Source organism: Orbicella faveolata, unplaced genomic scaffold (genome assembly GCF_042242905.1).
Source record: "Orbicella faveolata isolate gen_17 unplaced genomic scaffold, um_ofav_v1 contig_1, whole genome shotgun sequence".
Lineage (NCBI taxonomy): Eukaryota > Metazoa > Cnidaria > Anthozoa > Scleractinia > Merulinidae > Orbicella > Orbicella faveolata.
Genome location: NW_028301536.1, coordinates 4,261,678 through 4,287,138, shown reverse-complemented (window position 1 = coordinate 4,287,138; position 25,461 = coordinate 4,261,678). Strand labels below are relative to the sequence as shown.

At 37.4% G+C, this 25,461-nt stretch overlaps 3 protein-coding genes across 3 annotated transcripts in view; 1 reads left to right on the top strand and 2 right to left on the bottom strand.

Moving 5' to 3' along the window:
• Positions 1 to 19,580, top strand: part of LOC110061975 (prominin-1-A-like) — a 32,305-nt gene extending 12,725 nt beyond the window's left edge. The window contains exons 10-24 of the mRNA XM_089285937.1: positions 7,234 to 7,310; positions 8,155 to 8,243; positions 8,401 to 8,553; positions 9,108 to 9,231; positions 9,658 to 9,752; positions 10,779 to 10,863; positions 11,602 to 11,748; positions 12,309 to 12,386; positions 13,301 to 13,393; positions 13,487 to 13,540; positions 13,733 to 13,813; positions 14,390 to 14,458; positions 15,475 to 15,564; positions 16,387 to 16,583; positions 18,416 to 19,580. Coding sequence (XP_089142063.1) covers positions 7,234 to 7,310; positions 8,155 to 8,243; positions 8,401 to 8,553; positions 9,108 to 9,231; positions 9,658 to 9,752; positions 10,779 to 10,863; positions 11,602 to 11,748; positions 12,309 to 12,386; positions 13,301 to 13,393; positions 13,487 to 13,540; positions 13,733 to 13,813; positions 14,390 to 14,458; positions 15,475 to 15,564; positions 16,387 to 16,583; positions 18,416 to 18,527 — 1,544 coding nt within the window. The 3' untranslated portion in view covers positions 18,528 to 19,580. The remainder of the gene's footprint in view (positions 1 to 7,233; positions 7,311 to 8,154; positions 8,244 to 8,400; positions 8,554 to 9,107; positions 9,232 to 9,657; positions 9,753 to 10,778; positions 10,864 to 11,601; positions 11,749 to 12,308; positions 12,387 to 13,300; positions 13,394 to 13,486; positions 13,541 to 13,732; positions 13,814 to 14,389; positions 14,459 to 15,474; positions 15,565 to 16,386; positions 16,584 to 18,415) is intronic.
• LOC149117773 (uncharacterized) lies at positions 764 to 4,247 on the bottom strand. The gene has a single exon (XM_089285930.1). It carries the CDS (start codon positions 4,212 to 4,214, stop codon positions 1,053 to 1,055), a length of 3,162 nt encoding a protein of 1,053 aa, XP_089142056.1. The 5' UTR covers positions 4,215 to 4,247; the 3' UTR covers positions 764 to 1,052.
• Positions 19,581 to 20,003: 423 nt separating the features above from the next.
• On the bottom strand, positions 20,004 to 24,876 carry LOC110061961 (two pore potassium channel protein sup-9-like). The gene is made up of 2 exons (XM_020768827.2): positions 24,237 to 24,876; positions 20,004 to 20,708 (listed from the first exon to the last, which is right to left on the bottom strand). The coding sequence occupies exons 1-2, from the start codon at positions 24,535 to 24,537 to the stop codon at positions 20,182 to 20,184; spliced, it is 828 nt and encodes a 275-aa protein (XP_020624486.1). The 5' UTR covers positions 24,538 to 24,876; the 3' UTR covers positions 20,004 to 20,181.
• Positions 24,877 to 25,461: the final 585 nt, after the last annotated feature.

Below are 25,461 nucleotides of genomic sequence, written 5' to 3'. Positions count from 1 at the left end.
AAAGAAATTAAAAAAATAGAAATAAAAGAATTTAAAAGTGAATCAAAAGAATAATTAAATACATAAATAAACTAGAAATAGAAATTTAAGAAATAAAAATAAAAAATAATTGTTAAAAATTAACATCGCCTGAGGTGGACTGTTTATATCACGTATATTTCATTCAGTCCAAATGGTAAATTCAACTAACTCACGATTTTCATAGTTTGCAGTTCACTTTTAGGAAAAAAAAAGTAAAGAACAGTCCAGTTTTGATCATGTCTAGAAAATGCGAGAAATTACACCTTAGGTTTCCTTGGACAGCCGTGTTGCCTCGAAACAAACTCAAGCTTTGCTTTCCAAAAATAAACTGCCCGTGCGAACCATTCAACAACTTGTCAACTGCGCAGTCCCTAAAGTTCTCGCACTCTGATTGATGAATTCAAACTAAAACCTTGAAAATTTTTTCAGCGCTGAAAAATAGTACGGAAAGAAGTGACTTAGAAAAACATTTGACAATAAAAACTTGCGACAGAACATTTCTTGAAAGCATTTCTAAGATTTAAAAAGCTGAAAAGCTGAATTAAAATCGACGACGTTTCGACATTACCGCAACGTCATTATCAAGTCAAATAATGTATGTCAGAATAGTGTTACCATTTAAAGATCAGAGATCGGCCAATTCCGCGCGAAGGCAACTTCATCAATAGACGATGAATACAGTTTAATCAATTGCGGACATACGCGTCCGATCATATCTTCCTTTCCTGCACCAGGCAATGGTACGAGAACACTTTACTGTTTAAGCATAAGTAACAGATTTACGGTCGAGGATGACAGGAATAAGGGATCTCACTGCGCCGCACAAGAAAGTCCTCAATTTCTCAGTAATTGGAAATGAAAATATGTTGATATCCTTCTGTAGCTCCTTTGTGTACAGCACAGCTAGATTTTGCCCTTGTAAACACAAAAGAAGGAAAGTAGGGAGTTTTAATTTTCCATTAGGTCGCACGGGCAACTAGTATAATTAACCAATTTTATGAAATCTTTTCTTCGCTAGTATAAACATACCTTTATTTTTCAAGCGCAAATGTCACGTCATCTCCAATCAGCATAAACGGTGCCCACCTTGAAACCTTGGTAAAGCCGTGATCTCTCATCCACTTCATGGCCGCGTGAAGAGATTTACTGGCACTTTCTCCATGAACAAGGTGCTCGTAAAAACGACTCATCAACTTCTTTGTTGCACTGTCGTCTAGAGCCCATAGTGCCACCAACACTGAGCGTGCACCGGCTCCTAGAAACGCGCGAGCGATTCCAACAACTCCCTCGGCTCTAATTTGTCCACGGCCACTGTGACAACAGCTTAGTACCACCAGCTTAGCCCGCACTTTGACTTTTGAAATGTCGGACATTTTCAGAAGGTAGTCGTCTTCTTGTGGAATTCCGGTTAGCGTGGTAGATCCTGGATGGACCGGATCTAGAGGGGCAAGAGCAATTTCTCCTCTTTCAGCATTACCATGTGCAGCAATATGTATCAGACTCACTGAATTCAGCTTCTCAAGTACCGCTTTCTTTGTTGCGTCCTGTCCTAACAAAGGCCAAACGCCCAGCCGTCGTGCGATCATCTCTGCTTCCCTTCTTGCACCAGGCAATGGTATGAACTTTTTATTGACTTCTTCCCTGTAAATCACCACACCAACATCAGGATCACCCACTACCAGAGCACCAGTGTGACAGTGATAGTCTGCAGGACTGTCCTGAATGAGCTTCAGAGTCGACAAAGAAGGAACCACGCGGATTCTGAAACGCTCCGATAAATATTTCCCACTTGCATTGAGTAAAGCTGGAAATGGAACACGATACAGGTTGCGATCAGGAACAATGATGATTTCAGGCTCGTCAAGTAAGTCGGATACAGGATTGACGAGCAGTTCGTAGAACAATGTTAGACTCGGTTCGGGATCATCCGTATTCCCAGGCTTACCTTGTTGCAAAGTTGCGGGACTCTCTTCCTGACAAGATTCAGGATTTGTTTCAATGTCATTGTCATTCAAGGATCGATCTTCGCAGACCTCCTCGGGTAAAATACCAAAGTCTCGGAAGCTTTCAGCCATGATAGCAAAAAATTCATCCAAATTTTCAGCAACCTTTACTAATCTTGTGTAAAGAGTCTTTTTATCCACTTCAAGTTTTCGGAACTGAATTAGTCCGCTTGCCTTGAGAATCCACAAAAACACTGTTTGCTCGAAATAGGAAATGTATAGACAAGTAGAGTTACTTTCTTTCTTCATGACATTTTCAACAACAGTCCATGATTGTGGGTCGGCTGATGTGCGATCAACCGAGTACTGAGTTGCCATCAAGTCTGCTAAGGCTCTAGCTCGTCCAAGCTCTGCAACATAAATAGCATCCTTAGGATTTCCAGTTTTACAAAACAATTCACTGAGCAGCCGATAGGGAAAATCATGTGTGTCTGCAAAGGATATTTTTAATTGATCGCTGTCTTGAAGAAAAACTCGCATTTTTTCGGATTTTTCAATACTTCGAAACAAAAGGGAAAAAGCTTCCTGAAAGTTGTTTTGTGATAACTTCGTCAATGTAAGTCTACAATAGCATGCAAACTCAATTTCAATGTTTCCAATATTTTCACTTATTGACAGCGCCTTCTCAAGATATTCTTCGGCCACGTCATGATCGCCGCGAGATTGAAGTATTTGCCCAAGGTCGAGGTAACTTCTTGCTTCTCCTGTTCTGTCACCAATTTCAACTGTAATCGCAAGTGCTTTTTCAAAGTAGGCTTGAGCTTTATCTTTATCACCAAGGGATCTATGAAAACAGCCTTCCAGTCTGTAATGATCTCTTTCTGCATTTTTATTACCACTTTCCATGCTGATCGCAAGTGCTTTTTCATTATATTCTTTAGCCTTGACATATTCACCGAGCGAAAGAAACGCACTTCCTAGGTTTCGATAACATGATCCTTTTCGCGCTCTGTCACCAATTTCCATGCTGATCGCTAGTGCTTTTTCATAATATTCTTTTGCCTTGACATATTCACCGAGAGAAAGAAACACACATCCTAGATTTCCATACCGTATTCCTTCGTTCGCTCTGTCACCAATTTCCATGCTGATCGCTAGTGCTTTTTCATAATATTCTTTTGCCTTGACATATTCACCGAGAGAAAGAAACACATTTCCAAGATTTCCATACAATGTTCCTTCTATCTTTCTGTCACTAATTTCCATGCTGATCGCTAGTGCTTTTTCGAAATATTCTTTAGCCTTGACATATTCACCGAGAGAAAGAAACACACTTCCAAGGTTTCCATACCATACTCCTTCTTGTTGTTTGTCACCAATTTCCATGTTGATCGCAAGTGCTTTTTCGTAATATTCTTTTGCCTTGACATATTCACCGAGAGCAAGAAACACACTTCCTAGATTTCCATACCATGTTCCTTCTCCTTCTCTGTCACCAATTTCCATGCTGATCGCTAGTGATTTTTCGTAATATTCTCTTGCCTTGACATATTCACCGAGACAACGAAACACAGTTCCTAGGTTTTCATAACGTTTTCCTTCTCCTTCTCTGTCACCAATTTCCATGCTGATCGCTAGTGCTTTTTCGAAATATTCTTTAGCCTTGACATATTCACCGAGAGAAAAAAACACAATTCCTAGGTTTCCATAACATGCTTCTTCATCTGCTCTATCACCAATTTCCATGCTGATGGCTAGGGCTTTTTCATAGTATTCTTTAGCCTTGACGTATTCACCGAGTAAAATAACCAAATTTCCCAGGCCTCCAAAAGCCATTGCTTCTCTTCTCCTGTTACCTGTTTTTTGCATGGCAGGGATTGCTCTCTCATAAAGTTCTTTTGCCTCAGCATACATACTTTTATTCCGACATATCTGTGCCAGAACTATGCTAAGCTCACTTTCTTTGACTATATCACCACTTTCGCGGTAAATGTTGAGAAGTTTCCTGCCGCACGCTATTGCCTTTGTGTGATCGTTAACACGGCAGTACGCCTTAAACATGGTACGATAGATTTTTGTGTACATTCTTTGCCGTAATGGCTTTTTTACACTCAGCACTTTGTTACCGAGCAAAACCAAGCTTTCCTTACATAACTCGATGGCTTTTAGAGCACGACCGGTGTTGAAAAGGAAATTAGCGACAAGGCAGGCTATAAAGATAGCATGTAAAATTTCTTCTACGTAATTCATGACGCTTCCCTCAGTAAGTCTTGTAACTGAAAAAATAAACCAAACAAGGCTGATTGTAGAATTTTTGCAGTAATACGTAATAAACTTTGTGTCATTGGAAAGAAGAGTCAGTAGGGACTCAAAAAAGCGAAGTCTTAGTAAATTAGCATTCTAAATCTGTGCATTATATCTTTAAGTCTGATGGACTAAAGAAATAAATGGTGAAAGAGTGCTTGGACTGCTTGGTGTAAAAAGAACGAAATCATTTCGGGTGTACAAGTTCATTTTCTCTATTTTGTACCTGACATTTACGATTCGCTCAAACCACAAAATGTTGGAATGTACAAATCAACTTTGGCGCTATAGAAAACTTTACATGAGAAAATTCAACCTCGGTAAAAGCTTGAGTAATCATTCAGGTCCATACGTGAATAAGTTAGTCAGAGAGTTGAAGAATGACGTTTACGGTGAACGACAAATGGAATAATTTTCGTTTTCTTTATGTATAATTTTTAAATCAATCCAACACAAAGATAGACAAACAAATTCTTGTAGTCACCGCAAATACTGATACTTTCTCTTTAGCGTATAAAAGGCTAAAAACCTAGTGCCAAAGTCTCCCTTTTTTTTTCTTAATTACTGTTCTATTGTCATGAGGTTTTTCCTAAACTACATGGGAACATTTCGCATGTAACTGATTACAAAAGCTACTTTGAAGTATTTATACCTTGGCCAAACAATATTTTCCGTTCAGTTCAACTCGTAAAGATTGCTAAATTAAAGCATACAATTCAAGACAAGTTGTACTCACCACAACAATGTTGAAATAAAAGCCGAGAGACCACTTTGTATTCCTAGCATGGAGTGATCTTTACTGTCAGGTTTGTTTTACACTGTTCGCTTTAGAAAGGAAAACACCGGATACCCCTAAATAATTCATAAAATCAGACGTTGCACGAGTATATTAGAAAATGAAATTTTCAAGTTTGTCATGGCAGATTTTTCATTTTCCAAAAAGTCTGAAATTTTGAAATGCTTTTCTTTAACTCGTAAGTATGATTTTGTATTTATCGTGAGATGGGCACGCATAATCTTCCATCCTGAATTGTTTACATAAAACGCGTAAGTTAGCGGTTTAGAGACTACTGAAATTATTCTGCTCTGGATTAATTTCAGGACAAGCTTTATTGCGTTACCATTGCTTTTAAAAGGTTTATTTTAAAAATGCATTTAGGGGCAAATATAAAGAGCAAGTTTTCAAACCTATTTTTAAAACACTTTCCCAAAAATGTGATCTTAATTAATTCGAATTAGAAACTGTCTTCTTGCGAACACATGATTTCGTTTTTAAAGGAAAAAAGAATGATCCAAGTATTTATTCAAAGAAGACAGATTACCATATGACGTCAATATGACGTGAAGATGCAGACAACCCAGCCACAGTTTTTCTTTTTCCTTACTTTTTGGAATGAGAAGCGAAAAAAGACGCGAAAACCAAAAATGTCACACGCACAATTGGAGGGGTGGTGAGGGTGGGGTCTGGAATAGGGTTGGGGTGGAATGGAGAGGGATGAGGAAAAGAGAGACACGAGTTTCGCCTCCTGCTCGCCTCCTAATAGGCCGGAGGAACTCGACTCATGTGATTCCCGGACGAAAACTTGATTAACGACAAGTCCGTACCCCACCGAACAATCCGTACTCAAGGACGTTCGCGCTAATTGTTTTTGCGCATCCTTACTGCGCACGCAAATTCACACGCCACGTCATGCATGAGAGGGCGCGCTAAATAATAAAATGAACAATGATAGGGCAGATGGCCATTGCTATAGCTTTGCCTGGATTTAACGATCTTGGACGTTCGGTGACCCCTACTTTTCTTTCCAGAAACAGATTTTATTTACAATTATCTCCACATTGTCCAAAAATGAACAAAAAGATCAATGTGGGAAGTTAAAAAAAAATCAAGATTTCTTTCCACGGGACATTGAATCCTGTCATCTTGCGGCTGCAAGGCGCGTGAAACTATAGTCGCTAAATGCGAACTTGCTCTTTAAGGAACCTCACCAGTTGACTAAATTTACTTAATAGGTGCAGTTAAAGACCCTTAAACAATATTTGGCAGAGAACATTTCACTTCAAAGGTCTAATTGCAATATTTTTGGGCTTACAGACACTGGCCTTATTCGGTAACGAAGCCCGATTCTTCAGATCTAGGGTATTCTTCCGGGCATGTTCTCTCCAAAACGAAGTCGGTGACCCCCCATTTTTTTACATTTCTGACATAACTAACTCATCATCTTACAGTGGTAAAAGTGTCAGAAAAAAATCAATGTTGGAAAATTTTCGCGCGAACGTCCTTAAACTTTGTAAAACCGAAAGAAACTGTAAAAGAATGAATAGCCAAACAAGCACAAAGCAAACGAAAGCCCAGCCGAACAAAAAGACGACTAAGAGCGCAGACAACATCTGTGCTATGAAACGTCTTTTGAAAAACAAAACATATTAAATGACTTTTCACCACATTTCCCGCCATTTCATCTCAGGTAGTTGCGAGAAAGTCGCTTGGGCTATCCACGCATCGCGCGAGTAACATCCTCGGAAGAACTGGGTGCCATGTTTAAAAATAACTTAAGAGGGATTACCTTGGGTATAAGGCAATAGTAAAACAAGAGTAATCAAAGACATAAGAAAATTAAAGTTATTTATCCCCTTGATTTATACGTTTCTCGGTGATAACACAGAGGTAAAAAACACAAAGAAAATCAGAACAAACCAAAACACAAAGACAGAAAGACTGAAACAAGCCTGCAGCAGGAAAGAGGCGAACCGACCAACAAACAAGCAAACAAAAAAGTAAATTAAAAACAAACAAACAAACAAACATGAGACAGTTTCAGTCTAATTTAAATAGCTTCCCGTTTTAACGAAAGATGTTATTGCGAGACCAGAACACAAGTATGAATTAAAATCGAAGTTAATAATAACAACGAAAAAATAATAAAATAAATAAATTAAAAGCCACTTTTTTTTTCGATATTAGAAATAAGAAATTTTACCAAAGAACTCCAAGATTTTGCAGCTAAGATGGTGAGCACATTAAGAGTGGCTGGTGATACGGTAAGGAACTGTACCTAAAATTGATGAAATTATGACAGGTCGTTCAGGTTGAGCTCTATAGTATAAATATCTTATGAACATGCAAACATGAAAGAAAACAAAGGTCTATTCCAGACACCGAGGTAGAACTTGAATGAGAACAAACTGTTATCTTAGTTTCTACTTGCCTCTTTAGGATCCTGTAAAACACTAATCTATATATCTCTTATTTGCCGGCCGGAAGGTCCGTATTGGGAAAAACTATACGGTACAGTTTTTCCCAATACGAGCCGACCAGGGCCGGCAAATAACGTTTTTATTTTTTTCTCTCTCTACGGTATTGCTTTGAAAGAAACTTTTGTGTTGAATTTTAATTAAAGTGTTTGACATTTCGGGCACAAAAAGCAATACTCTTTGCAAGACTCTGTGTTGAATGTTCACATTTTATGTTGTTTTCCGGTGTAACAAAAAGCTTAAAAAGTTGCCAAAGTTGGATATTTCGGAACGGTCCGTACTCGGGGTCCAGATAGGAAAATCCGGACCGCTGGAGCGCGCGCGATTAGCCAATCAAATTCAAGGATTTAGGATTCCTGACCGCTAAGAAACTGGAGAAAAAAATATATCCAGTTATTACTTATTTCATTTAATTTCTGCAACTTTGTCTCATTTTCGTTCTGCTTGACTACCTTCGCCTGTTTAGCTTTATGCACTTGTTGAACTCTCTAACGTGTTAAAGTCAGGATAAGGAAAATTGTTAAGTATGTGCCACTAGATTTGAATAATTAAGGGAAAAAAGCATACTGTTTGCACGCTTTTGCCAAAGTTGACACAGTACAGCAGGTTTTAAAATGTTTTTATCTTTCAGATTCAAACAGAACTTCTACTTCCAGCAAAAGCGGAAGTCCAAAGCATATTTGGAAAAGGAGGATTATTCAACAGATATGATAAATACAGGTGAATATAAAATTGGAGTTTTTATATGCCGTCGATCTTTCCCGTGAGATTATGAAAATATCCTAATATTCGTCATCCATAAAATTATGCTAGATTTCAGGAATAACTTTTTTGTAATCGTGCATATAAAGATGATAAATATGTATGTATTTTTCAGATGGATAACGTTTCTGTCAATCTCTCTCGCCATTGTTTTTGTTGTCTTGTTAACGTTCCTGTCACTCATATCCGGGGCTCTTGGTGCCAGTCCCTCGGATACACCGAGCACACGCTCGGATATTTCAAACTGCGCGGGAAACTCGCTAATGTGGTAAGAAAAACGTAACTTTAATTACATAATAGTCAGTTACTGTTATTGCATTTCTATCGCCCTGAATCGCTTCTTTTTCGCAGGTTATCAGCTCACGATGAACCTATTTTGTTGAAGTATGGGCGCATTTTGTTTTGGAGAATATCCGAGTGATATTCCCCAATGTTCAAAACTGCTCGTATTGCGAAAAATATTTGAAGAATAATAAAAACAATAACCTACATTTGGCGCGAAAATATGCTCGGGTATTTGCCCGAGGACATTATATGTTCGTCAAAGCTCACAGTGTTCCTCGAGCTACGCCCTCGGAAAACTGTTCTCTTCTTGACACAGATAATGTTCGAGGACAAATATCCCAACATATTTTCGTGCCAAATGGACGTTATTGTTTAGAAATTTACTACACGACCTCTGCAAAATGTTCCCAAGGAAAGTCATATATATTTTGATGCCTTCAGTCCTAACATTCAAGCGGAAGTGCAATTTTTCATTATACAAATGTACTTCCAAAATGTCTTTATTCTTTTTTTCTTTTTTTTTTTTTTTACCTTTAGCGTTGTTGGACTGTATTTCTTCAGTGCTTTCTTCATAAATCTTATTCTCGCTGTCACATTCTTCATCGGAGCAAACTCAACTGTCCTCTGCAAGTCAGCCGCTGATCTGAGCCTGCTGGAAAACGTAAGTAACTAAAATAGTTATGGATCAGCAGTAGGAAGGCTTGACCCTTTAATATCTATTTTGCTAAAGTTAGGTAGCTTATCAAGGTACGAAAATCTTCCATAAAAGATTGTGTGTAGCTATGTTTACGTATTCAGGATCTTCTTTACTGTTAACCAGCGGTCGTAAACACGTTTCTCGGCCGCTGGTCAATGAGAACGAGATTCTGGGCATATGATTTATGGTAGGACGCATTTAGTCGCTTTCCCCTTTACCCCCTTAAATGTTAACCGCAAGCAAACAGCAGTAAATAAATGCTAACCGCAAGCAAACGGCTGTAAATAAAACCAAACTATTTAATATGTCCTACCATGAATTACATCCTAGATTCTGGCTTGAGATTCAACAAGAAAGTTAACAAAAAAATGTGTCCTTACTTTGTTTCAGACTATAGATGATCCTTCAACGCTTGGATATTATCCTGTCTCTAAAGCTGTATTAGGAAACGGAATCATCGACATTCGACTTTCTGATATACTCAGGTAACTGTAAAAATGCTACAAGCAAGGGAAGAGGCTCTAAGGCCCCGTTCACACTAAGCTGGAGGAATTTGAAAACGGAGGTTTCACTCTAAAAACGCATCAAATGTTTTCCGTCCACACCAAACCGCAGGAATTTAACGCAGCAACAACAACAACAAGGCAACAATCACCGATCGATTATTTTGGATTTGTGTTTGAGGAAAACTCGGTCAGGGAAATCACATGCTTATCGTGACGTCATCGTTTTCGAAAAGTTCCGTTTTCAAATTGTTTTCCGTCCACACGAAAACGAAAAGCCTGCGTTTTGAAATTTTTCCGGTTTGAAGAGCGTTTTCGAAAAGCTCCGTTTTCGCGACAGATTAGTGTAGACAGTAGGCCTAACCGTAGTTCGTAGTTCTTTTTTCACCTGCAAATCCTTTTGCAGAGGCAATGGAAATTTTGAATTTTGGCTTGTTGAAGTCTTCATTACTAACCGGTTTAAGTGGCCCCGGGGGTTGGGACACACACATATGAAATGGTCAGGGATGTTCGTCGTAAAATTTGAATTAAACCCCTAAAGGAGACTAATCTGGGTGTGGCTAGAACTTTATTTCACCTTAAGTGAGACCAGAATCTTTGATTTATACCCTTAAGGGAGACGACGAGCATTCAAGACCTTTTGATATAAGGTTCCCCCCAGGGTAAATGACGTAGTCTTAGCTTCAAGACTTACTCAAGATATTTTGTTTTCCATATATGTAAAATTTCACCTCTCTCTCGCAAATTCATGATCTTCCCTTCTCTCCTCGTGGAGAATGGGGCTATCAATCAGTCTCCTCCAAGTAACTCGTTCTTTTTCGGCCACCTCTGCCTCCTTCCATTTCGCACATTACAAGTGAGTAAAACATTAAGAATGACATAAAGAATGTTTGGATGAACGCAACTAAAAACCGGGAAATGGTTTGCAAGATAAGGCTCAAAGAACTAAATAAAACCATGTTTTAAATAATTTCTTTTTCCTGCTTTGATCATATGTTTGATTTACAGGAGATGCAGCCAAACGGAAACACCCTGGGAACTACTGCAACTTGACAGCAAATTCAAGTTTCAAAACATGACAAGTTACAGAGATGTAAGTCTAGTTACAGTGTTTAAGAATTATAAGTCTCGTGTACTTTTACCTTCCGTAATAGTCTTAATCTTGACTCGTATCGGCCAAACAGATCCTTTTTTATATTAGGTTTAGCTTCCTTGGTGTAATACACTTATGCCCTATACACACTAACTAAACTAGTTTAGCTAAACCAAGTTTAAGTGTTTCCAATTTGTCGATTATGCCGCTTTACAGTCATTTTAAGAAGACAAATTTCAAACAACCTTGCTAACATATTTTAATCAAATAGGGTTTTACCGGGTGAAGTAGTAGGGTGTGCAAGGTTTGAGCCACTATCTTTTAACCTTATTTAGTTAAACCACTTTTAAACACTACATGTTTAATATGTTGGTGTGAACAGGGTATTAATCTCGTTCATTTCAAGTTTTAATCCGGTTCTCTCCATTTCAGTTGTATTTCATTCAGAGTTGTCATCCTATTTTGACAGTAAAAGTTTACTATTACTTGGGATACTAAATTGGTCGTGGCTAGTCTTAGCCACAAACAAGACCAGCCACGAACAATGTACCGTCCTATCTTAACACTAGTTAACATGTTATAGACTGCTTTCAAATGAAATCTTCCCCTTTTAATTTCTAAGTACAACCGAGGACGCTTTACGCCTCAAGAAGTTTCCATTGCTCGAGCCATCAAATAACATGTCGTTATTTATTGAACAGGTTTACCATCGTTATGTTTTACCCTTTTCCGTAACAGAAAATACCGCCAATGGATGAGATTCTGGCTGAGATAAACGGCACCATAACAGACGTGGAACTTGTGTCAAATGACACCAGGAAAGCGATTAATGATACTTTTACTTCTGGTGTCCAGGAAATCGAGTTCTTCAAATATTCAATCGAGGTAAAAAGAGACCAGAATTTTAACATAGAACATCGAGAGATTCAATCTGCCTAGTTGTGGTTTTAGATAATTTAAAGAGTTTTGTATATACTTGATTTAAGATTATTAGATTTTTAGATTTTCATCGTAGTTTTTCTGGTTACAGTTTATCGATATTATAGTCTTTAGTACGAACGACCCCACGAGCTTTTTAGCTTTAATTCTCATCGTTAAAATAAAGGCTATCTGTCGACAGATCCTCTATATAAGATCATCAAGAGTGCAAGAATAAAAGGTGGGATGGGGATGGGTGGGTGGGTGTGTGTGTGGGGAGGGCAAAGAAGTATTGAGATTGACATAATTGATTATTAAAGCTTACACCATGGAAATGTAATGAGTGCCGATGGGCTACAATTTCACTGAGGTATAAGACTTTTGCCTTGTGCACTTTCAATACCCTACAGAAAAAATTAAAAGTTTTCGAAAAGTCAGGCAGCAATGACTGTCCATTTTCAATTCAAACTCTCGCTCAGGCTTTTAAAATCATTTGACTACTATTTTAAATTGTTTTGTTTATACAGACAGGGCTACCCCTGACGAAGAACAATTTGTCGTTGACAACTTTTGCGAACGACGTGGGAACAGCGGCTGATAGTCAGGCAAGTAGCACTTTTGGCATATAAGCAAAGAAACAAAGAAACAAACAACAAACAAATAAACAAACGAACAAACAAACAAACAAAAAACAAACAAACAAACAAACGAACGAACAAAAAAGCAAACATACGTACAGACAGGCATTCAGACGGGCAGTCAAACAAGGAAAAAAATAAGGAAAAAAGGTTAGAACATGTAGCTGTTTTTAGACAAGACTGAGTCGAATCCGTGATTAGTTTAAATGTCTCGCGCCACCTCTATCAATCAGGAGCAAGAACAAACCAATCGCCGTCGCCTTAGTAACCCCCGTTTTCCCGCGTTTGTCGTCGGCTACGTATCGTTGCTCCGAGTTCTCATTGGTTCCTTGTGTTGGTTAGAAAGTTGGTTGTAATAACTGCTTTAGTTTTGGTTAAGAAGCTCATTAGAAGCCGCTCTATACACAGTAAAAACAGACATTAATCTTAAACAAAAAAGTGTCTTGAACTGATATTCTCGAACCCAAAAATGGGAAAGAAATAAAGGCATCAAAACAGAAGAAAAAGTTTGTCGAATTACATTACAAACTAAACTTTGAACTCTTAAGTTTCCCCTTTCTCAAGTTCCTAGGTTTAAAACTCAACTCATGAATTTTAGTATTTAATGAATTTTAGTATTTTATAATCCATTGTAATTTAATATATTTTCCTTATATTGGTTTCGTTATCGTTTTTCTTATTTTTATTCTGTAAGAGCATTGAGATTTTTTAATGTAATGCGCTAGAAATAAATTATTATTATTATTATATTCGTTCCTGTCGAGTCTATAAAAAAGACTCTTTGCGAACTTGCGAGATATTTGCTCCGAATAACAGCCTCAGCCATCTTGACAAGGTTTTGTTGCAATATATTGAATAGCAATGTTTTTTGTCTCCTTTAGGTGTCTGCAGGAATTGAAGAGAAATTACGTTTGACTAAGGACGCTTTGAATAACTTACATGACGAAACAATTATAATATCACAGCCTCTAGTGGTAAGAAGACAGCTTAATACTTCTGTCTCGTAAAATGTCGTTGTTTCTTTTGTTAAATATTAGTTAATCGTTTCTTATTTTTGTTTCCTTCAGGGTGAACTGGCTGAGAAATCGCAGCTTTTGATGACGAAAAATATGAATGTATTGGTACGGAAGATATTGAAATTTTTGCCTCACTTGGTTCTTCATAAATAAGTGTTTTTTTAACTATACAAAACAAATTACAGAAAAAATTTACAATTTATACGTACACATTACTTACACATGACAGAAGGTACTAAATTTAGTGCAATTTCTCGCTCTGTAGTTATTTTTGTCTTTATTTTTCATCTGTCGAAGAACGAAGCTAACAAGATTGACCTTCTACGTGAAAGGCTGAAAATTATTTTGGAAGGCGATGGCTTAGTTTTGGCCAATGAGGTTTGTATACCGTATGCAATTTTCAAAGTGGTGATTTTCTTTTCTCTCCCCTTTTTCAAACTTTTAAAAGTTTCAGGTAGCCATGGTTGTTGACTGAAAATTGTGTTTGGTGTGCACCAAAAATATGAATCTTAAAACTGCTAGGGTTATTGGATCGGAAATGCTTTTTATCAGTTCCCATTCCCTTCCCTATTACCATACTATATCAATGACTAATTCATTATTAGTTCTGAGTATTAGCAACTGCTTTCATTTCTTGTACAATCAGCTTGGGTTTTGTTGTCGTTTGTGGTACATGCATAACTGACGTATAAAACTCTTTTACAGATGTCTAAAGCCAGAATCGTAACCTGGACATTTGTTTGTAAAGATTACCTTGCCATTCTAAAATTTAGCTTTATGCTTCCCATTGCACAAGATTATTCGTAACGTAATGCGGAACGCTGCTCGCCCGTGCGCTTGCTATAATCAAAAGGCAGTTTCAACCTTGTGTGAGTGAAGACGATCAAGAATCACTTATCATGAATGAAACCTTTAGCCTTCACAAAAAGAGCTATTGCTTTGATTTCACTACAGGCAGGAAAAAAGTCCTTGAGTCGTACACTTGGCTGGATGGATCAGTATTTAGAAGACGCTATAAATAAGGTAATAACTTAACTAATTAAGTCTGAATTACCTTGTGATGTGCTAACGAGGGAAAAAGGGCTCATATAGTACTCCCTGAAGAATTGGGTGGAGGTGCGCGGCTGGTTTCCCAAAACCCTTACCCTATTTATGATTTTCCCCACCTTAGTTATGACCTGATCAAAAATTCGATACTCTATTAAGGTGCAATTTTTTCATACTTTGCCACATCATGAAAATGATATTGCCTGACACTTTGAGTTGGTAAAAAGTCAAGGTTGTTCGGACGGTTTTTCAGTATTCTGTAATTTGTCATTCTTCTAAATATATTAGATTAGCTCTGACATATTTTAACAAAACTAGGGTATTTAATAGGAATTGTATGTGCTTACAACTGAGCCAAATTAAAAAAAAAATTCACTGAAGGAAACGCAAGAAAATTCACTGTCAGTGTTGCTTTTCGTGCTCATGTTGACGTCATAAAAATCGAAAAACACTGACGTTTTCCTTTGAGCGCGCGCAGATTACTTGAGCTTTCGTCCTATGCGCACGTGCAATCGTAAAACTATAGGGAGACCTGACCCCTAAATCAAAATCCTGTTTCAGATAATTAGTTTACTAGTTAACACCTATGTTAAATAAAGGCATTGCGAAGGGCTTTTGTTGATGGCCTTATCGATAATGATAAAAACATAGCTTCTGCTAAAAAACATACCAATTCAAGACTACAGTACAAAAGCCATACCCTATTTGAAACCAAAATGGTCAAAAACGACATCCTATTTCTGAACAAAACAGCTTAAAAATCATACCCTTTGGGATCATCTATACCTACATAGCTCATATAAGGGAATACTCCCCCCCCCCCGGGGGAAACGGAGGAGCAGAAAAAAATATTTGATAAATGGCCTATTTAGCCTACAGCACAATGGAGTGACATGATCTTATAATTTCAAAAACTGAACAGAGCTTCCTACTGAAAGCAGGACGACATCTGTGCTGAATCTGACGCCCTGTTTTTTTACTGGTATTTTTAGCTTCGAAATGACGTAGGAGATTGTCATCCAATCAGGAATGTCTATGACGTATTGATATCTGATGTGTGTGGTATTGCTGTGAGCCTGGTGGTGAGTATAACATCCGTGCGAGTCATAACTGCAAAGAGTGATCTAGATCTAATTACTCCTTACAATCTCACTTCATCAGTAAGCAAACAGGTAAGGAGAATCCCTGGCTTGGGACGCCTAAAGTTGGACCTGAAAAATTCCACGCTAAAAATGTAGCCCTACAAAGATCCGTGTAATTTCTTGTTGCTGATTGTTAACTGGTGCAGAAATTCATTAGCCAGTTTCAACCGCTATAAGACACTACAAGGATCTCTGTAGGAGTTTCGCTATCAAAAAGAAATTTATCGGGTCAAGTCTGTAAAATGGGGGAAGCATCGAGCACGAGAAGTGAGAAGCTCTCTTCACTAAGGTTATAAGGGTAAACGAGATGCGCATTGATATGTCAACCAAGAGAAGACGAAGGGTGAGAGAGTTTATCCTTCACATGGACCTTATTGCAAAGTAATCCCTTTCAAGCTATTTTAAGATCACTCCTGGCTAAGAAATACTAGAAGGACTAGAAATAGCCAATCCTGTGACGTGCATTTCAATCACGTGGACAGCCTAAGCAGCTTTAGACGAATTTTCATCCTCCACGAAAAAATGGTAACTTTATCCGCGGGAGGACTGGATACCATACCTAAATATAGCTTGAGAGGATTAACTTAGAATAAGGCCTATTTTGGAGATTAATTAACTCAGCCTTTCCCTTCATCCACTCCTGTGCCAACTGAATGACGATACTTTGCTGTTAAATAAGGAATTAAAGTGTTCTGGAGATGTTGTGGAGAGTTTTCTACTTACCAGCATTTATGACCTCACCATTGCGTCTTTTCTCCCCAGAATGCCTTGTGGCTGTGCCTCGGTGTCATAGCAATGTTCTCATTAATCACCGTCATCCTTTGCGTGCGTCTTGCAAAACATTTGCGGAGGGCGAAGACTGGGGAAGATATTTATTCTGAGGAAAGTACATCAAACTACGGGGTTCCCCTGAGGATGTTTGACAAATTCCCAAAGTTGAACAAGAAAAAGTTCTCATGGTATGTACGCTTCATTCACAAGAGCATATGTCTTTTCTGGTGGATTGGCAGTTGGCTCTTTATGGTGTGATTGTGCGATCGGAAAAATTCCGCGAAACTGTTTGATGATTTTCGGAAAATGTGATTGACATCTTCCAAATGGAAGAAGGTTTCAGAAAAAAGTAAATGTGCCAGACTAAATGATATTAATGTTGAGACAAGACATTCGCGTGATACTCCTTGGGCCTCTTTTGAATAAGGCACGCGTGATCATTAAACATATAGTATTCAATATTAATGGGAGATCGATCACTTTTTTCTTAGTGACCCCTGAGAAACATCGCACACTCTTCAACGTGATATAGAATTTTCTGGCTGTATGCAGGCTTTGTAGCATGCCTAGAACTGATTGCAATGTCGTTGGTGTGTAGTTTGCTGTTCAGAGTAACGAATGCTCGTGAATAGTGGGGTTAAGATGGTTTCTTGCTGTGCTGGTTATAAAATTAAAACGGATTGGTAAAGATCGGAGCTTTACGTTTAGAAACCTTTTATGTTCCTTTGAAATGAATACTTGATTGGTTATCAGTGCCGTTATAAGTGACGTCACAATAACGGGCTTAATGACGTCACCGGTTTTACGCGCGCGGGAGGAGGAAGCATTATAAAAATAACATACGAAATTAACGAACAGTTCGGCTCTTTGGGGATGTTTTGTTAGATAAATCAGACTATAAATAAATAATTTAAGAGCAAAGAGGTGAATGAGAAAATAAATAAACTAAACAAACAAGAAAATATACAAATGATTTATTATAAAACACGATATGGCAAGTCAAACCCGCAACTAATTGTAGAGACATAGTCGTGCTAAAATTTGTTCATTTGGTTTTGCTAATCCTAAATATAGACAATAAGACAAGAATATAAATCAATGCGTCACTCATTTCAAAAGGTTCCCAAGCATTAGCCTTACGCATTAATTAAGTGGCTTTTCCTTCATCGTTAAAACATAAGGATATAAATCAATAAAATATAAAATACCATCTTTATATTTGTCTAAAATAAACAGGAGAAAACCTTCATCGCCCCCAGACTCTCCTCCAGAATCGACAAGTTGGAGTAAATATTGACGGTAAGTTTGAAAGGAAAATGCGCCGAGTGGTAAAGACTGACATACTGTGGTAGAAATTCAAATATAAACAAATTTAACTTCAGTTAAGCTTGAATTAATACCTCTTTGACGTTTTGGTATATTTTGTTAACAATTATGAGGCGTTTTGGTTAATTTGAAGGCAGTTTTGTTAACGAAATATGGACTAATGCGTTGTTGCGAAGTTCCCTTCGTAAATAACATTCTGCACCTAGATAAAACCAAAATACAGGCGGCATGCTAGCATGCATAGGCTGTCCTTTCAATACTTTTATGCGTAATAAGCGCCCCTGGTGCCGTCACTTTGTTAAAATATTAGATTTGTTTAATCTAGCTTAAAGCAGTAGGTCACGTCATGATTTACGTCACGATTTGCGATTTGATTCTTGAAAAGATTAGCCTAAATTTTTGAAGTCCGTCGTTTGTAATCCCTGTCAATCTTCTCCATCCTTAACCATCTTTGTTCCTGTATGGTTTATTATTTTTGTGGCGTTTTCCTATCTTAGTAAACTACTATTTTCAAGTTTCCTTCAATTTTAAGGTAATTTTGTACATGGCCCAAAATTAACTCAAAATATTGTGACTGAGGTCCTTTAAAAAGAGATCTTGGGCTCCCTTAATTTGTCACAAGAATGGGCCAATAGAATTGTACGTGATTTGCCAGTTGGTGTAATTTTCGTGGATGTTCTTGTTTACATGCTAGGTATGAACTCGAGATGGAAGAACCAGTATTACACCCGGAGACGCAAGTCATCCATCGTGTACCTTTAGCCATAACAAGAAATGCTGTAGTGCCCGTAGTCACCGATATATAACAATAATATTGCGCAGCGTTATGTTGAAAGAGAACAAAGATAGTGGTATATAGAAAGAAACCTCTTTCTTGGTCTTTATCCCTCGCGTTGTTTCGGGTTCCGAACATGAATTGTGCAGGTAGGGATGAGAAAGAAATGCACCTTTTCACCTTTCAACTAACGTCATCTTTTCAAACTTTTTAAATTTATAATACTTTTTTGGAAAAAAGAAATGCGATACAGAACAAACTTGATGTTTCATATCGAAAATAGGTGTTCTTAAAGGATGTTTCAACTTTTAAAATAGCTTAACTGTTAGAATTTCCCAGCACCAATGGAAGCTGAATATTTCTCAGAAAAGTTTAAACTTGACTATGGTAAAGTAGTTAGAATATTTTTGAATATAAAGAGAACAGCAAGAAACAATTATTATCTTCTTGAAAGACTCTGCAAGTTGCAGAGTAATAAGAGCAAGTCTGCGAGGTACCCTGGTATACATAGTTGTTGATTTATTAGCAACAGAGAAAATTCTAACTTGTATGATCATAATTTCAGTTAATGTTAAGTTTAACGGCTTTCAAGTATTTTTGTCAAATGTCAATATAGAATGTTAGTTTTTTTTTTCACCCATGCTCAATCTCACAAATTTCACGAGCAATTACTTTAGTATCTCGATTTAAAACAGTTTTTTTCTTCACTGAAGCATTTATAAGATTTTGTATAGTATATACTTATTCATTAGGATTTCATGTATTTTATATTGCAAAACGTATTAATTATGAAGTTCGTATTATAAAAATTTCGGGAGTGGCAATCTTTCAAATGTTCCAGAAATATGTCTAACCTACTTTATCTTTAGGAAAAAAGTAGAGGGCGGGTATGTGGGCAAACAGTAACTTTGAAAAGACTTAAGCACTACAAAAAAGAACTGAGTCATTTTTCAAACTCAATATTATACTGAAAAGTAGTATATAATGAAATTGTGGTAAAGATATTGAGGAAGGATCGAGTTTAAAACCGATCTGTATCTTTTGTACTACAAGACGTATTAAAATATTATATTTAATAATATTATTATTTTGATTTATCTTGTTTATGCTGATAAATTTTGAAAAGCACACCGATGCCCAGATCTCTCTACGGAACTCGCCTCCAGGAAATCAAGATAGTTTTATTGTCAAGTTTTAGTGAAAACTGCCACATTTTTCTGTTGACACATATCGTGTTGCATAAAGTGGGAATTGAAGTGACTAGGTATATATAACCCGGTTTTGTTAAACAAAAATACAAATTGTCTGATGCAAGAATTATTGAAGAATAGAATATCCCAGGGACCCCTGCTTCGTTTCTAAAGCGCCCTTGTATTTTGTCCCTGAAGAAAAACGGGGGGGTGGGGGTTGGGGGAGGAAGAGAAGGCGAGGCTGGAGTGTGCAAGCGTCCCAGAGGTCTGAGCATATCACTCTCCAACAACAGTTACAGATGAGTAAGATGCAATGCTACGTGTGAAAGACCGGTGATCATTTTTATTGCCATTTGAACTGTTTAACAGCTTTATGGTAATGTATATTACTGAGAGATTCTGCAGGTCCTAAAATGAAGCAGCAAGAGAGTTTGAATCTCGGCGCTGGCTTCGACGAACCCTGGTCGTCCTTGCTCTGACGACAGAGACTGGGTCTTACTCGTCTCCAGTGTCCTTGAGCATTTGGAATCCTGCCAGTGACTTGTCTTCCATGGCGTTTCTGATTGACAGCAAGACACTGGACACGATGGCCAATCCAACAGTGAAGTACATGATACTCATGACAGTAAACATGACCACATGCCACGTGTAACCGTCCGCATCGCGATTGGGCGACGGGTGCAGCGGGACGAAATCTCCAAAGCCAATCGTCGTAAGTGTTATAAACCCGAAGTAAATCCCGTCCAAGTATCTCCAGCCCTCTAGGTAACACCCGAATAAGCCTATAATTAAAACCATCAACACGCTCAAGGCCAGTGTGATGACTGCAGTCTTGATCCCGATTCCTGAAGGTTTCTTTTGAAGGACCCGCTCGTGGCAGCATTTTAGTGCTCTACTGATCCAATCGTTGATGTGCTGCGCCAGAGTTGACAACATAAGCCAGGTCAGTGGTATTCCAACCAAGGCGTACAGGATACAGAATATACGGCCTTCGTCTGTGCAAGGGGTCACGTGACCGTACCCTAGTGATGGAGGAATAGGTCACGTTCGATATTACGATATATCAATATTCTTACAAGCTTCGAGGCTTTCAGGACAAACTTCCATATTTTATTTGGACGGGTGCTTTCTTTATGTCCAAGTCTCCTTTGGGAATTGAGAGACAAAGGAGATTCAACAAATTTGCAATTTTCTCCTGAAAGCCTCGGAGCCATGTCAGAATTTTGATATATCAACCGTGGCCTATTAATTATTATTGTTTCCTGTTTTCCATTTTTTACTGTGTGAACTTACCTTATTAGTGTAATTTTTACTCTTTTTACTAACTTTATATTGTGAAGCGCATTTGAACGTTACTTTATGAAATTTGAGCTATATAAATATATTGTATTATTATTATTATTTTATTATTAATAGCTACAATGATCAACGGGGAAAAGGCAGAGTAAGAAAAACCGTCTCCATGGCAAATTTAATTTTTCTCTTTTTGCCAGAGCAGTAGTACTTAAAATTTTAAAATGTGACATAAAATGTGACTATGAGTCTCGTGAGATCTCATCAAGTTCAAGATGGCTGCCTGTGTTAGATCCGAGTGGTCGCCATCTTGGATTTCAATACCGAGATGCGAAAAGTAACCTTATAGTTTGCCAGAAAGCAAATTCTGTAAAATTCTCTGGTCAATATTAGATAAAGACTGGATTTCATGGCTATTGAACTTGTAAGAGTTTCTCCTAAACATTTCTCTAACTATGTGGAGAATAGTCCCCCCTACATTGATAATGATTTTTTTCAATCTGCTGATTATTAAGTTTGATGATTATGTTTACGTTTTTAATTTTTCCTCTTTTATTCGGGTTAGAAAGCTATGTAATATATCTTAAGTCGACTAAAGGAAGAAATGATATCTTATCTAAGGGAGGATGAAGATTAGGAGAGCTTATCTCCATAGAAGCCTTATTTCTGAGATAATCTCGCTTAAGTTATTTTTAGATTACCCTGAAAGATTCCTGTGGACAGCTCAAGCGCCTTTACACGCATTTTCATCCTTCACAAAAACATCTCCGCAACGGCGTGGTAAGGTTATTCGCAGGAGGACTGGGTTCCATATCTAAAATAGAAAGGCTTTATGGGGGATGTACCTTCTTCATCATCTCTTACTTATCTACTTTCCAGAAAAGCGCCTTAACATTCAGTTCGCTGCGTGTACTTTCGGCTACGAGCCAACATGCAGTGAATAGCAGTGGTCAACGTTTAATAGAGAAACTTTTCCACCTAGCCAGAACATGCGAAAACAAGCCAAAACCTTGACGCACTTTTGAACAATTTCCAAGATTGTTTTGAATTTTGATTCCCACGCAAAGTGGCGTTTATGTAGTCATGAAAAATAATCTTAGCGGGGCTCTCCTTTGCCGAAAATCACCTGGAATGTTCTGAATATAAATAAAAAATTCATTTCCACTCACAATATGAAAAATAAACAGGATGAATCACGTGTGGCTCCACCTTTTTTTTTAGGAAAAAAAAGGTCCTTTATATGCTTAACATGGTTTTAACATTATTTTCCAGTATCGTCCTGTATTTGTTTGATTCTTAAAGAAAAATCGAAGGCAATTGTTTCTGTTGCCTTTTGTTTGTAACTCATTGTTTTTCGTTTAGTCAGTTTATGGAAACGAATCGACTCCTAGCCGATTAAGAAAATTGTGAATTGGCTGGTGCCGACGACACAACAAAGCTTTTGTGAAAAATTTTGTTTATCTGATGAACTCGCTTTGATTGAAAAAATAACCGGGTTGTTGTCTTTTAAGCTACATTTAAAATGTCTATTATTTATTTTTTTTTGTCTTGTTCATCTGTGTCGCTGTACGTTAGTTTAAAGTGATAGAATTGATCTTCTGTTTGAGATGACCGAAAAATGAAAGACACGTTGCCGAAAAACCTCAATAATTAGAAATCAATTAAAATGTAAAATTCTATCCAAAATCTTTTTTCAAATGTCATACAAATTTAAGTGATTTTAGCAAAATATACCAAAAAAAAAATCATTTCACCATGTCTGGAGACAGAAACATACACTATAAAATTTGTACTTTGGTAAATCTCAGGGACCGAATAAAATTAGCTGCCAATGTCAAAAAAATCTGCTCTAAAAATGACCCACTTTTGTTGAGAGAGTTGGTAGATACGACCGGATGAAATAAAGACAGTAGTCTTGATGTAATTTTTGCTGAATTCGGTCGTCAGTTATGAAATATAAATGGACCTCGGGCAATATAATTGCAACTACAACGAGAAGTGTTTTCAATTGAACCAAATATTGGTGATCGAATGAAATGATGAACCTAGTTAGAACTAGAAAGGTGATAAAAATTGGTCTTAAATCTAAATATACCAACAATATATCAAATTTCATATTGACCGGTCGATTCTGGAGATAGATGAACGAAAGCATTGGAACGTTTCTTCAGTGAAAACCATTTGTGAAGCTCGGGCTTAGGGTACCAAATATAAGCAGGTGTATTTTTTCAACTGAAAAAAAAACATGATATTGACAAAAAAAACTTCAATTTTATCATTTGTCAGATGGAAGATTCACTTTATATGATAAATTCATCATTACATATGTCTATGGAAAATCGAAAAGTCGAGAACATTTGAAGCTGTTTTAGTTGGGTAGAATTTTGTGCTTTTCACAGTAATCAAGCCTCTTTATAACTGTAAATATAACATGAAAACACATTTGTCTTTCTTCCAGAATGGGGACGAAAGCACAAAACTTGGAAATATAATATTGTAACAGACGAGTTTTAAAATTCTAAAATGGTTTTGTAAACAGCCGAAATTTAATTGATAGTAGTTTTACTTTAGTGTTTCAGACAAGTCATTTTCCAGTCTGGAATATGAGTCTATTTGGTGAATTGATGATTTATTTTCCCAAGTAATTAGAAAGAAAATAGAAAAAAAAAAAAAAAAAAATTTACGTTTGCTCTTATCAACATTGCAACCTTCCCTGCATATTTTATGTTCATGTAAACGTGGCTCTTACGAAAAAAAAAAAGTCTTGGTAGTTTACAATTTAATGTCTCCTGTCTCCAGATAATTAACATTTTTCGTGCAGAGATTTAAAAAAAATTACCTCTGTCTTTTGACTTTTACTAAATGAATTTAGGAACATACAGATGGAACCCTACTTAGAATATGCCACCAACGAAGCACCAAAATGGGTTTTCATCTCTGTTAGTAACCCATTACGTGCAAAACTGCCGAATAAATTGGTAGAACATACGTAAATAGAAAATTCATTTTTTCAAGCAGTCGACAGAAACGTAACTTCTTGCAACTGCAAAACGTAACCTTCTTACATAAAAGAATAATCCCTCACTGATTTTTCTGGCATTATTGAAGTGCTCGTTTTTAAAATGACAACTGTGTTGTTGTTAATCGATCTCTCACTTGTCAAAGATGTCTGTGATAGACCTTGAACGAGTGGAAAACTTTGTCAGGAAAAGTAAAAAGTACCATGGTTTACTGTCAAAGCTTAATAATGGACTTACCTATGGTAGTCACAACAGTCCCCGCGAAAAACAGAGAACCAAGAATAGTCCATCTTTTCACCCAGTGCTGGCTGAAACCATGATCCACAATCTCTTCGATTTTGTTGATGAAAACTTTCAGGTCGTCCTGCGAAATGTTGTATTTTTCCTGGAGATGGTTTCTCGCTTTGAGCATGGCTTCTCGTTCCTCTTCTTCATTGTGTGACTCTAATGCCTGAAAAACGACAGCTCCCAAAAAAACATAAACCATAAATACTCCAATTTGAATGACGAGATTTCTCGAACCCTCCGCGATCCACATAGTTCACCTTCTCGACTGATTAAAGCTCCCTTCGTTTAAACATAGTTTGAACGGATTATATTATATTCGCGTTTAAGCGTCGTTCAGGTCGTAAATCTTAGCTAAATAACATCTGTCTTTTCTTCGTTGAACACAAAACGTCCCTCTCTAATTTCCTGACGTTTCCTTAGTTTTATGAGGCCATTCTTTTATACGTGTTTTGAGGTAATTAAGCTGCCTGGTGGGGACGTCAAGGCCCTTGTATTCGATTGTATGCAGGAAATTTTCATGTACAATGAGCCAAACTTACGCCGTTATGTGACTTTGCGTAGGAGCGCCAAATTACCGGTCATCGGAACCGAAGGAGTTCATCCAATACGCATGCGCGTACTACCCACGCGTTTTTTTGACAACAACGTTCCTCCATTTTTTCTTGTATTGACCATTCATTTGCGGTTTTTCGCAATAAAAGCTGCAAGTCAGGTCGAAATATGACAGGGTTATTTTCAGTTCGAACTTAAAACAGGAATGAAATCTCTTGAGAACAAACAGAATGAGAAGTTAAAGAGTTTTCCGTAGCAGCTCTGGGGAAACAGTGGGAACTCGCAGTTGTTAGAGATAAAGCGGTGTTTACGATTTTCTAAAGCCATAAAACACCATTTTCAGCCTATTGCAAAAAGGAATTTTAAACAATGTCCTTAGGGGTTACTTAAATTGATGTGCTATATGCGGTTTTTTGTTCTGGGCAACCTCAACACATTAAACGTCTCAGTGATATTTCGGTGTCTAATGAAAAATTCCACGAGTTTAAAAGTTGTTTTGGATTTTCTATTCGTAATAAGAGTCGCAATTTCAATGTCATTCGAACCCGGTTTCTTAAGTATGAATTGTCACTCTGGGATGAGATAACTATCGGATATCACTTTCAGTCGTGGCTTTATCATG